We start from the raw sequence: 13763 nt of genomic DNA, 5'->3' as shown, positions 1-13763 counted from the left end.
TCATCAGCTATCCAAACGCCTAAAATTTTGTCAAAATACTCCACTGCGCATCGTATTGTCAACTCTCTTCTCTGTGTTTGGATATCCTGATGAGACACTGTCTCTTGTGTTTGATGTACATGTATTACATCAAAGACATTATTAATAGCTGGGTAAAATTGGAATAGAGAAGACATAATTATATTTTATTATATGGCTGTGTCTCATAAGGACTGGGAACTACCGAATTCACGAATTTGATTGGCTGAAATCGATATTGACCGCGGTCTAGATTTTCCCATCTAGACTGGCATCTAGACTGGCATCTAGACCAGTTTCAATTTGCATTGGAAAAGTAGCAAACTAAAATACAAAAATGTTCACTGTTTTCTTTTATTTTCTTCTCAATCATTTATGGAAGTGCCAAAAAGTCTGATGACAAAAAAAAATAAAGAGGACGAGCAAATTTCAGCAGGTTTAAGTTAAGCTCATTGCCGTTTGCAAACAAACCAGTTACATTAAATGAATTAAAGTTTTCTTCTTTGCCATATAATAAACATCTCATTAACCGAGCTAAGTCGGTCTTTAAGGGAGAATCTTGACCTCGGTTGTGTGTACAGACCTCACTGCATTCGGTCTGTACTCATGACCTCGGTCAAGATTCTCCCATACAGGCCTCCTGCTCGGTTAATACGAGCTAAGAAATAGTAGTCCTCAAAATGTATATTAATTATAATAGTTAAGTTTAAGTTTATGGCATCCATAAACTGATGTTAATGAGACCTGAGAGACAATATCTCAAAGACAGGCACACACATTCTGCATTGTAACACTTTATTTCAGAGACATGTAACACTATGAACCTGTTGTCACGCTCATAGGTAAATCCCAGTAACATGAGTAACATGCCACCAATTCCTGATCTCAAAGTCCATCAGGGATTCCCAGTTGAAAACAATCACCCCCTTTAGATATCACAACAAACCTTTCATTGCCTAAGTAAGGCCACTGTTATCTACATCTGTAAAAGACAGTGTATCAATGATTTCAGTCATGTCTCTCACATGTCCACCTCATGCCCCTGACCTCTAGTCAAGCACACGCTCCTTGTTGTATTCAGTCTTCTTGTTTGTGCCAATCCTTCGCCACTAACTTTTCTTTGTGACCACTAATTTTCTGGTCGGCGTGCTATATGAAGATCCGGTTGAAGCGATCCTGTGAATATGCCCAACCATGGACGACGTAATTCTCGAAAATCCTCTCGGACCTGCCAAGGTCTTCCTACAAATCCCCAAAACACCGAACAGACCAACTACCGATCAATGGCCACCGAAGCCCTTCGCCTCCTGCTGGCCCAACATAATCTTGTTCAGACGGGCACACATCAACAACTCGTCACACGCCTTGAAACCCACCTCAACAACTCTCCGTCTGGTGTGGTTACCGTCACTTGCACTCTGTCTTTTACCAACACCCTACCACAAGAAGATCTAGCTCAGATCATTTCCTCGTTAATCGACAAAAAACTCGCTGCACAGCAAGATGGCGGCCAACAGCACAACTGGCTAGCTTCCACCCCCCACACGGAATCCCATTCAACGGTCCCAAGCCCCAAGCTGGCGTCCTATCTCCACAATCATCCTCATCAACCCTTTGTGCACCACCTCCTCTCTGGCTTTTCTGAAGGTTTTAAAATCAGTTATACTGGCCCCCGGGTTCCACAAGAATTCCCCAATTTGCCCTCTGCTAAGGAAAACCCTTCAATCTGTTATCGACAGCAACATGTTAAAAGAAGCCTCACTAGGCCACACCACTGGGCCCTTTCTTTTCCCCCTTTCCTAATCTTCAAGTTTACCCGATTGGGGCTATTCCTAAAAAACATTCCTCAGAATGGCGGACAATATTCCACCTCTCCTACCCCAAACACCGCCTCACTAGCATCAACGCCCACATCCCCCCTGAAGACTATTCTCTCCAGTACATTAAAGTAGATAACGCGATCGCCATTCTTCAAGATCTCGGTCAGAACTGCTTTATGTCCAAACTGGACATTAAAGCCACCTTCCGGAACATCCCAGTCCACCCCTCTGATTGGGAACTGCTAGGGATGAAGTGGCAGGGCCTGTATTTCTTTGATATGGTCCTTCCCTTCGGTCTGCACAGTGCCCCCTTTCTCTTCGACCAGTTCTCCTTGGCCCCAATTTGATCATTGGCCCCAATTGGATCATTCAAAACAAGCTCCACATTCCCGAGGTTATTCACATTCTCGATGATTTTTTTATCGCAGCAGCCCCACCCTGGACCCACTGTGCAACAGCCCTCTGCAATGTCCTCCACTGAGCTAGACATCCCCATTGCCCCTGGCAAAACCTTTCCTCCCTCTACCTCCCTGGAATTCATGGGCATCCTCCTAGACTCCCATATGATGGAGGCCCGCCTCCCACAAGACAAGCTCGCTCGTACCAAACAGGCCCTAGCCTGCAGTGCAGGCGTCTTATTGGGGCGAGTTAGCATTACAACCTTGCGACCGCCATGTTAGACCGCCATGTTAGACGGTGGGGGATGGGGGAGAGGAAAAATGAGAAGACGCCTGCCCGAAAAGCCCGTTAAAATGCGAAACACCTCCTGATTAGTTGCGCTTCACTGCATTTCCGGAAATGAGCAGTTAACCAATCAAATGAGGTTTTCTCGACACCGGAAGTCTCACAAGGGTACACACCACGAGAAGTTTGTGCCAAGGTGCAGGATGTCTTACATTCTCACAGAGGTACGTGTTGCGCTAGGGACTTCAGACGTACAGAGTATTTTAGAAATACCGGCAACTGATGAGATCCACATGGAGGATCGAAACCATGGTCTTGCCTGAACTAAGCCAAACAATGGCATATAAAACATGCAAAACAGTTAACAGGACTTGCACGTAAACAGCTACACTTGAATCATGTGGTGCCAGAACAACCAAAGAGGAAATAAACCTATACATCGAGCAATAGAAACATAAGCTCGATAAGATAGCTGCAAGAAACATAAGAATGTCTCTAAACAAACGTATAGCTTTCTCAAAGTAAAGCTACAGCGTCTCCGAAGGAAATCGTGTGAGAACAAATATGATATCCGTGATAAGGATCTACCTACTGTGTTTGTAAACAGTTCTAGTCACAGCCGGGCCCGTGTCACAATATAGAATGCAAGTAAGCAACATGTTCACGGTAAATTTCATATTTTGTCCCTCAAAAGCAAATTCATGGAGACTTAGAAGCATATCTTGCAATAGAAATGAGCCTAAACAATGCATCAACGCATCGCAAATTACAGGTGTCAAACTCAACGAGTCGACATGCAGATAACAGCGCAAACCATGCAGACCTATGACTTCTAAAAATTTGCCATAGCACGATCTAACGGCTCAACTCCGCTTAAAATTCCTCCTTATTACACAACATGAAGTGCCCTTCATGAACACGAGTGAAGCGACAAGAAAGGTCGAATGACCGAACAGAGAACGGCAAATGTGCAAATGTCACGAACCGTAGAAGTCGTGTAGGCTAGTCAACCCCATTTTACGTAAATATTAAGCTTTTCCCAAAGCCAGTGGGTAGCACTGCCAACAGATCTTTTCCGGATACCAGTGTGGAAATTGCGTCTTTTTCTCTGTTCGTAATTCGCGAGACATTCCAAGTTCACATAAACGCTTGAGAGATTCCTCGAGAGTGGAATCGAAACTAACAACATCACTTTCGACAGAGTTTGCCATGCTTCTTACCCGCACAAACGAAACGAAACTGACTGACAGACAATTGACAGGCAGGGTCAAGCCGCACCAATCAGAAACTCTGTTCGTGGGCGAACGGAGTTTCCTAAAAGAACAATGACCTCGGGCAGGCGAGATTTTCTTCGCTCCACCCCTCCCCTATCCTTCCTCTTGCCTGTCATTCACCCCCTTGGTAAAACTTTCTTTCTCTCCCCAGTCTTCCACTGCATGAAAAATTCAAGATGGCGGCTAAACTTTTTACGATGTGAGCGCTTGCTCGAAAAAATCTCGCCTGCTCTGCAGGCTAAACAGGCCCTCCATCAGTGGTCCCTTAAAAAATCAGCCACCCTCCGAGAACTTCAATCCCTAATAGGCACTCTCCAATTTGCATGCCGGGTGATTTCCCCAGGACGCCCCTTCCTCCAACATATCATCCACCTTACCAATGGTACCCATCTCCCCCACTGGCACTTCAAACTCAATGCTGTTTTCTGTAAGGACATCAAGATGTGGGTTGATTTCCTAGAACATGGGAATGGGGTAAGCATTTTTCTTGATACCCATGTCTCCCACCCCCGCGACCTCCAACTTTTCACAGATGCCTCCAGGTCCTTAGGCTATGGAGGGTTCCTAGACGGGCTATGGTTCCAGGGTCACTGGCTACTAGAACACACCCTTAACAAAAAACGGGGCATCAGTATCAAATGGCAAGAGTTATTCCCCATCAACCTGGCATGTGTCCTGTGGGGCCCCACCTGGTTGGGGAAGCATATCCTGATGTGGTGTGACAATCAGTCAGTCGTAGCCATCATCAACTCCAAACACTCCAAGTCTCCCCAGATAACAGACCTTGTCCACAGCATCACCCTCCTTACCCTCATTAACATTTTCATAATTAGCGCTACCCACATCCCTGGGTTGGATAATGCTATTGCTGACTCCCTTTCCCATTTTCAGATGGATCGTTTCCAGGCCCTGGCTCTCACAGCCTCTCTCACTCCCTGCGTCATTCCTTCGTCAGCGATGCTCATCTGACAGCCTCTGTACAGCAATACTTCCATGCCTCTCTCGCCCCCTCCACAAGGTGAACCTACCAGGCAGGTCAAAAACATTTCATAACCGTCAACCTTATGCATGGATTGGTGGGCCTCTCTAAACCCCTATTGCCAGCATCAGAACTGACTCTCATTTATTTTGCCGCTCACTTAGCCAAAACCGTTTCATACGACACAGTCAAACTCTATTTGGTTGCTGTTCAAGACCTCCACTGTGAGCTCAACTTCCCCCTCCATATCAACAAAATGCACCGTCTTCAAAAAGTCCTGACAGGTATAAAACGCCTGGCCCCCTCAACAAGACGCAATCGCTCCCCAAATCCTCACCGCAATCCACAACTATCTCCGCCCTGCACTGAGCACTAATTTAGACCATATTATGCTTTGGGCAGCCTTCACCCTAGCATTCTTTGCCTTTTTACGTGCTAGTGAGTTCACCTGTAATGGCCCCTTCAACCCTGAGGTCCATCTCACCTCACAAGATATAACCTTCCACCCCGATATGCAATGCCCTTCCCTTATGTGGGTTAGGATAAAACAATCCAAAACCGACCCTTTCTGCCAAGGATGCACCCTCACCATAGCAAAGTCCACTTCACCCATCTGTTGTAATGAAAGACTACGTTCTCCAAGCCCAACCTCCAGCAAGCGATCCTTTATTTACATTCTCTAAATCTGGCTCATGGCTAACCCGCTCAACCCTCACCAAGGAGCTCCGGATTATTTTACAGCAATGCGGCTTCCCGTCCAACAACTTCTACTCCCACAACTTCCGCATCGGGGCCGCCACATCCGCAGTCACAGCAGGCATCCCTGTATGGCTAATTAAAGTTCTAGGACAGTGGATCTCAGACTGCTACAAACTATATATCAAAACTCCACAATCAACTATTTTAACTGTACCTAAACTGTTAGTAAGCCACAGAAGCTCTCATTCCTTATCTTTACCTTGTAAGTAATCTTATTTTACGAACAGGGCACCTGACCTTTGCTCAAGAGTCCTGCCCCCACTTTATCTTACTGTGGGGAAATTGCGTCCCTCATTTAAGCAAGTTCCACACCTTGTGGCAGGGAAGTGCACCCATTAGCTGTTCTTTACCCCACAGTAAGGCTCTAGCCCACTGGAGGCAGGTCCGGAGAAATTACCTATTCCAAGGTGGCTACCCCCAGTACCACCTGATCTGTACTCCCCCCATGAGGGGCTCCCCCTCCTGGTTCCCTCAGTCCCCGTGGACTGAGGGATATGGGCCTCACCCCTGGAGACAGGTCTGGAACTTTTATTCCAGGATGGCTACCCCCGGTACCACCCGATCTGTACTCCCCCAGGAGGGCCCTCTTCCTGGGTCCCAGCTCCCCAGTCTTCCTTCCCTGCCACCCAAATTTTACCCACAGCCAGTGTGTTATTTCCTAAATGTAATATTGTTAGTGGTAGCTCAGACCAAGCCTTGAAAGAGGATTGTTAATTGACTGTTTTTTAAATGGGCCAATCTCAGGAGTCTGTTTTAGAAAGGTGTATGTTCAGCTTACGTGTACAGCTCAATCATATATTTTTGTTGGCTTATTTCAGAGCTGCACTGTCATGTAGTCATGAAATGTTGTAAATTATGTCAGGATCTTAACTAACTTTTGTTAATGACAAGATTTACATGTTATAATCAAAAGTACAACTTTCACTGTTCACTTAATTATAAAGGCAGTACTGGAAATAATTTGTAAATAAATACAAAGAAGAACATGTATGTGTCCTGTCCAATCTCTATTGTGACTGCATATGGTACCAAATTGGTTGGACATTACTACATAATTTGCATACACAAATAATCTCAATGACATGAAGTAATGGTTACTTATAGATGTACATAAATTAATGAGGAGTAATTGTCAAAGGAGATGTTTGTTTCACATTTCATGCAAGTCTGGAGAGGCTATATTAATAGTGGTGTAACAATTTATCATGAGAAGAACAAGAAGAAGACATCACGTCTTCTATCCACATCCAATACACTTACAGTGTAAAATCACTTCAAAATATAAAGTACTAAATATTTTAAAACTGTAAACTGTGGTGGGTCGTTTTATTTTTGATGTGATTTTAAGTGCAGTAGATGTGGATAGAAGAGGTGATGTCTTCTTGTTTTTCTAGTTATTCCAACACATTCATGGCCTTGGAGATTCAATTTTCCTGAAACAATTTATCAAAGTCTGGATTAATTGCGATTGTGACCATTCAGGTTCAATTCATGATTTTTACTTTGTATGAAAGTGACCCTTTGTGTGCTCAAAGGTAATGCTTCTGTAGTGACCACATGGACAAGTTAATTTTTTTTCAAAGAAACATCTGAAAGAACATTAGAAAGTAAAACACTGACAATTTATATGTTTTGTCTTTGCTTTCTTGAAATGTTCCTTTAATCATGTAACTCCCAAATATAACCTGAAAGGGTTTTTTAAGTTTGGCTGTTTAATTTTTGTATGATAAGAGTTAAGAAACATTTGCATTTAATAGAATCAAAATATTCAAGATTGAAAGGTAATTTAGATGTACCGGTAATCGAAATCAAATGAAAATGAAAGCCATTATTATGAATCATTACACCCCTGCATTACACCCCTAATTCTTCACAACCAAAAGCTAAGTCAGTTTGGTTGTGAGATAATTTTTAATAATGATTTTGTGCTCATAATGAAATATATATATTAGCTGGTAGTGTAGCAGTTTGGTTGGACAATGTCTGATGACCAACTGTTATTTTCAGCACTGCAAAGAAGGATAAATCCTGTCTATTATTGGCGTACTTATATTTTACATGTTTCTTAACAGTGTGTCAATGAAATTGATGCAAAAATCTTTCAAAACTGTCATCATAGTTAGATTTTGAGTTACTAGAGTCAGAAACATAAGAATGGGTAAAGGTAAAGTCTGCATGCAAACCAAGTGGCCCATCAGGCCGGAGCTTATCCCAGTTTCTGAGGCATGAAGCGACTAGGAGTATTTCTACTCCCCCCTAGATGGGATGCTAGCCCATCGCAGGGTTACCCCCAGCATTAAGTTCGCCAGTACCCATTTATGCACCTGGGTGGAGAGAGGCACTGTGAGAGTAAAGTGTCTTGCCCAAGAACACAACACAATGTCCCCGGCCAGGGCTCAAACCTGGACCGCTCGATCCGGAGACGAGCACACTGACCATGAGGCCACCGTGCCTCCCTATATGGGGGGTTACTGAATTTATTGTGGAGGGAAGATACTCAAAAGACTGCCATGAGAAATTAAGCTGGTATCAGCCCTGTACTTGAATGTTGATGTTAGTTTTCTTCCTTAGCTCAGGTGCTTGATGCATGATGTGGCATGACATTGTATCACTTTGTACATGTCGTGTACGGATGTGCAGAAAATATTTTATTTGAACATAAACCTTAATCAGGATCAAAGTAGTTGGTCTTCTTTTAAAGTTTAAACTTCATAGGCATGTATTGTGACTAACTGAATCTTATATATGATGGAAAAACAGATACCAGTTCCGTTGTTCAGATGAAGGAAAACCAGATTCAAGGCGTAAAGTAGCACGCACATCCAGCTTTGTGAGAACTCTTCCCAGCCAGGTGTATGAAATAGATGAAAAAGGAAAATTGGTAGACCAGGTAATGTGACCAAGAAATAATAACATTAGGGTCTATGATCACAGTATTTATTTATAATAACTTTACTTTAACATTGTAGTATGACAGGTTATAATTAATTTTCCTTGTTCCAAGGCTTGGTTGAGAATTGGAGTAAATGACATCATTTACTCAAAAATACCACACGGGTTGAAATTATAACAACAATTAGTGCAGCAATTTGCATAAAGAGTAACAAAAACTTTAGCTCTTACATTCATGCAATTTTCTACACTAATTGTTATTGTAATTTCAACCAATGCGGTATTTTTGAGTAAATGACATCATTTACTCCAATCCTCAACCAAGACTTAGGCGGCCATAATTTCTCAGAAATAAGGGTCTAAAAAACATGAGTTTTAATGTTCGTAATGGATTGAAATTTGGCAAGATATCTAGGAAAGACCTATTGTGTACAAAAATGTAAAAAAAAAGTGCATATTTAGAATTTGATCATAGGGGCAGTTTAATAAATTAGTATACATGGACCTCAATTTCTCTCAGAATTGTTAATTTTCGTTGTTTTCATCAGTGGGTCTAGAGAAAGTTTGTGCTCATTCCTTTTTCAAAAAAAAAAAATACACTGATAAGCTTGTTTTGGTTTATAAGATGTACAAGGATTAAAGATTTTGAATCACTTAGAAGAAACACACCGTACCTGAATGAACATTAATTTTTGTGGTCATTTACAGACACTTTTTAACAGATTTGGCTGACATTCAGCTGAAATTTTCCCAGATAGCTGTTCTGTATGGGTCCACAAATGATCCCAGGACCGCAAATGATCCGGGACCACAAATGATCCCCAAATTGGACCACAAATGATCCCGGACCGCAAATGATCCCCGATAGGAAGGATGGGAAGGATGGTGTGGATAGGGAATTGGCATACGTGACTACTGATGTTTTTATTAAAGCCATCTTATAATTATAATGGCTTCCAACTTGCCTTTTTTTTCATAATTTTGACTAAATTTTGTTGCTAACTACGATGTTATGAATATCACCACTCAATCATCAAAACACGACTTGGCTTGCATTTCTTTGCAATTCTCAGTAAAATTATGATCAGTGCAACATACGCTACATATCCTCCTTTGTTAAACATTGATATTTCGGTGTTATAGTTAAGTCACATTTTACCAGCCATTAACGCCACTCACCTAAAGTTTTAAACTAAAATCTAACCATGAAGCAACTATTAAGGAAGATGCTGTCACCTGAGTAGACCCACAAGCCTACAACGCTTCATCACTCTGTAAAACACCTAGTGTGTAGCACTAGAAATTTGAACAAATTTAGTTTGTAATTTTTCCTTGGTCTTATTTTGGCTTTAATTCCTCGGAAAAGACTACTTGAGTGTTCTAAGAAGCCAAAATTCCAAGCTATAGTTATGAAGTTCAGCTTCATGACCAAGCAAGGCCAAGGCTTGTGCTTCGTTTTGACAAGTTAGCTGTTTGATAGATGTTTGATACTATCGCCACCTGGATTTCGAAAATGTGTACAATTATGTGTTTTTCTAAGACTTCTAATTCAATAGATCATCTTCACATGACATGTTTTTATCCTCATCAGGCATAAGAGGTGGTATATTTATATCTGTTTACAATTACCATGCTTCGTTTGGAAGCAAGAGCATTTTGAATTTCAGGGTTATGGAGGTTGCGTGACACAAGGCTACGCTCGAGTTTGTTGAAAAATGTACACGTATATTTATCTCATGATTTTGAGCCTTTTTAGAAGTTAGAGCATTAGGAAAAGTGCTTATGTAAATGCTTGTTTGTTTAGTACTGATAATCAGTCACCTAGAAAACCAAAGTAAGTTCCAGATGTTTACACTATATTCCAGCCGCCATATTGGTGTACCACGGATGTATACCAGCATGGCGTTTTCTTACTGGGCTCTTTAAATCTCTGGGAAACATTTACGACGAATTTCTGAAGTTTGGGGAAACGCACAGGCCTAAAACTTGGAGAAGTGTCTTATTTAGTTACCTTCTGTAGCGTACATCACAATTTCTTAGCTTTTTCCATTGGTTGGTTTTTGATTTATTATTGTTTTTTATTGCGTAACAGTGAAAAGGATCTGTACTGTTTGAAGAACAAAACAGCAACTGTGGAATATTTTTTTCTAAAATGATAAAACATGTTTTTAAGCTCATAATTTTTGTACATGTTCTCACCTTCCTCTGATATGAATCCATGCCATTCCTTATTTTTTGATTGGGATCATTTGTGGTCCAATATGGGGATCATTTCCAGTCCGGGATCATTTGCAGTCCCGGGATCATTTGTGGACCCGTACAGTTCTCCAAAAGGGTGTCTGCAATTGTTTAACTTCAATCTGGTTTAAAAGTTACGTGATCTTTGAGAAATCAGAAACACTCTTTTGAAGAGAATTGTGTCACAAATAATGATTTTGATTTTAAACTTTACTCAATTAAAACAGCATTCTATTCAATCTATATTGGTTAAACTTTGTGCCTTTTGCTGAAATGAATCAGTGAACATTTTAGTGTGTCATTATTTGATCACAATTCAAAATTTCTAACTAAAGGGAAAAATCTTTTCAAAGAGTGTTTCACTGCCATTAAGTGTTTCTTAAATCTTAAGGACGTTCACACAAAAATTTTCCAGTCAATAGATTTTTTTAAAATTTTCACTGCAGTCAGATAAAGAGTTACTTGTGTCATAAATGGAAAAAAAATTGGGGGTCATGGACTTTCTTTCAGAGATAAAGAATGCGGAAAACTATCCTGATTTTGAAAAATTGGTGCACATAATTCAACATGGTCTACAGGGGTTTATAGTTAAAAATATGTGAGTCAAGGGAGGCAAACGATCTTAGTTATATTTTGTAAAAGTGGGTCTGTTGCGTAAATAATTCCAAATGTTGCCAATGTTTTCACAAAACTTAACCCGTCAAGAGGCATTTGAAATCGCCACACAGCTAAATGAAGAACTAAAAATAATGGAATTTGATGGTGCATTTTGCATAAAATTCAAACTGTTAATTGATATATTTTTCTCATTTTTTCACCAAACCTAGAAAATCGGTAGAGAAAATGATCCATCAAAAGAAAAATAGGGGTCACCAAATGTGCAAGATTGTTAAATCCAGGCAAAGCTATAGCAAAAGCCATCTGCCCTATCATTGTTCATTTTATTGCTTAGCATTTATAAATGAAGTAATGGCCTTCATTTATAAAATCCCCAATTTTTTTTCTTAGGCAAAGAATGGAATGCAGCAGAAGTCATCACAACAATTGGGCAAAGGACACGAAGAATTACCCAGGGGGAGCTGGGCATCCAGGTATTATTTACCATACCATCAAATACAATATGCACCACAGCCTTGGCCTCTTCCCTCTTCAGTCAAAAATTATGTAACATTTATCACTGTATATTTTTTGCATGTGCGTGCACTATTCTTCTAAAAGTAAACCATATTTTATCTTTTTATTATTTATCTAACCCAAGCAACTGCACAAACAAGATACTCTCAGTGATTTCTGTGTGTGTTTGTTTTTTTATATATATATTTGTTGATCCTTCTTCAGCTAGCAGAAGTACTGATATATTCAGATACTGCTTGAAGTACATTTAACAATATGATAGAATGGTCACGTACAAGACAATTATCAGCTCATGTTTAGGGTGGTCGATAGTTTTAATTATTCATTCAACTGGGCGGTTGGTGACTCCACCTCTAAATTTATAGAATAAGTTTCTTGTCAATACATTGTATTTTCCTTAAAACACAGATTTTTTGTTCGGAGAAGTAACTTGTCAGCAATTAGGATACTGCACTAGACAAACAGAAATTTCAACGAAAGGGATTTCCTTGAATGACTTCACTCTTTAATACTGTAATGCACCATCGGATGATGCTGTGATCAGTACCAATCCACTTTAGTTCTCAGATGTACTTTTATTAGCTATAATTTTCTAAACTATTTCATGTATGGCGACCTTGGGCTAAGGAATGCAAGAAAAGTATGACAGAGTACTGTATGATGCAAATATTTCGACTTTAGCAATGTCCCATAGAGACGCTTTACAAAATTGGGAATTGCTCAGCTACAAACAAATCAACATAAAAACAAAAAAGACAGTTTTAAAGTTAATGATGATTGTTAAATTTTAGATCTATGGCTTTAATACTCAAGCTAGAAATAATTATTTGTTAAATTAAAGAGTTTTTATGGGAATGCTATTACAACGAATGCATGAGAACTTTGATTGCAAAATACTCAGCTATAAAAAATTCGATCCAAATTAAAACAAATGAACAGTTTTATGGTCAATGATACAGAGATGATGTCTGCGTAATTTAAGATCTATAGCTGAAAGACTCAATCTAGAAAAAAATATTTGTCAAATTACAGAGCTTGTATGGAAACGCAATTACAGCGAATGTATACTAGGCATGTTCACAAAATTGCACATTTCTTGGGTATAAAAAATTCAATCCAAAAACAAAATGAACAGTTTTAAAGTCAATAATGCAGAGATGATGCAGGTTAAATATCAGATCTATAGTTCAAATACTCAGGCTAGAAAAATTTATTTGTTAAATTACAGAGCTTGTATGAGAGAACGTATGGGCACCTTCACATAATTGCGAATTTCTCAGCTATAAAGGATTTAATCCAAAAACCAAAACTGATAGCTTTAATACCAGTCATATAGAAATACTTTTCACCAAATACTGTATCAGAAGAAAAGATCTAATGATGGAGCTACATGTATATGAATTATCTAATTATTTTATTATTTAATTTATTTATTTTATGTAATGTTTGTGTAATTATATTTTGTTTGTGTAATTATTTATGTATTAATTTTATTTATTCATGCTCCATGCGCCATAAGAAAGACGCAATTTGCAACCTCCAAATCAGCGATGATCCTGTTTATGTACTTGGTGTGCATTTTACCTACAATATTGAATTGTCTCATAAGAAAAATTTCTTTGAAAAATTAGGATCCCTAAAGAGAACCTTAAGTGTCTGGTCCTGAAGAGACTTATCTATATACGGTAGAATAAATATTGTTAAAACTTAGCCCTCTCCAAACTTGTATTCATCTCCAGTGTTATGGAGACTCCAAAAAACTTTGCAACAGAGGTCAATAAAATAGTGTTCGATTTTATCTGGAAGCAAAAACCCACCTAAATGAAAAAGACAACCTTTAAGAAGAAATCGGATGGCGGTCTTGGGATGAAAGATTTTGTGCTTTTCGATAAGGCTTTGAAACTAACTTGGGTAAAAGGGCTGTGCTCAGACTCACATGCACTGTGGAAGTATATTCCAAAATCG

The 13763-nt window shown here is 39.8% G+C and overlaps 2 protein-coding genes and 1 pseudogene across 3 annotated transcripts in view; all 3 read left to right on the top strand.

Annotated features, from left to right (window-relative positions):
- The window catches only part of LOC145467562 (dedicator of cytokinesis protein 7-like), a 107290-nt gene that overhangs the window by 17242 nt on the left and 76285 nt on the right, over positions 1-13763 (top strand). For both annotated transcript variants that reach the window (XM_081451124.1, XM_081451125.1), the window contains exons 5-6: positions 8295-8424; positions 11673-11755. In XM_081451124.1, the coding sequence (XP_081307250.1) occupies positions 8295-8424; positions 11673-11755 (213 nt within the window). The remainder of the gene's footprint in view (positions 1-8294; positions 8425-11672; positions 11756-13763) is intronic.
- LOC145467565 (uncharacterized) lies at positions 625-4768 on the top strand. Its single transcript, XM_081451127.1, has one exon. It carries the CDS (start codon positions 3848-3850, stop codon positions 4763-4765), a length of 918 nt encoding a protein of 305 aa, XP_081307253.1. The 5' UTR covers positions 625-3847; the 3' UTR covers positions 4766-4768.
- Positions 4861-6396, top strand: LOC145467566 (uncharacterized; annotated as a pseudogene).

This window comes from Orbicella franksi, chromosome 14 (assembly GCF_964199315.1).
Source record: "Orbicella franksi chromosome 14, jaOrbFran1.1, whole genome shotgun sequence".
Classification (NCBI taxonomy): domain Eukaryota; kingdom Metazoa; phylum Cnidaria; class Anthozoa; order Scleractinia; family Merulinidae; genus Orbicella; species Orbicella franksi.
The sequence above is the reverse complement of the archived record's forward strand: the minus strand, read 5'-3'. Positions and strand labels throughout refer to the sequence as shown.

What these genes read in the sequence shown, in the direction of transcription:
- LOC145467565 (XM_081451127.1), top strand. Translation starts at nt 3,848, where the DNA reads ATGACCTCGGGCAGGCGAGATTTTCTTCGCTCCACCCCTCCCCTATCC.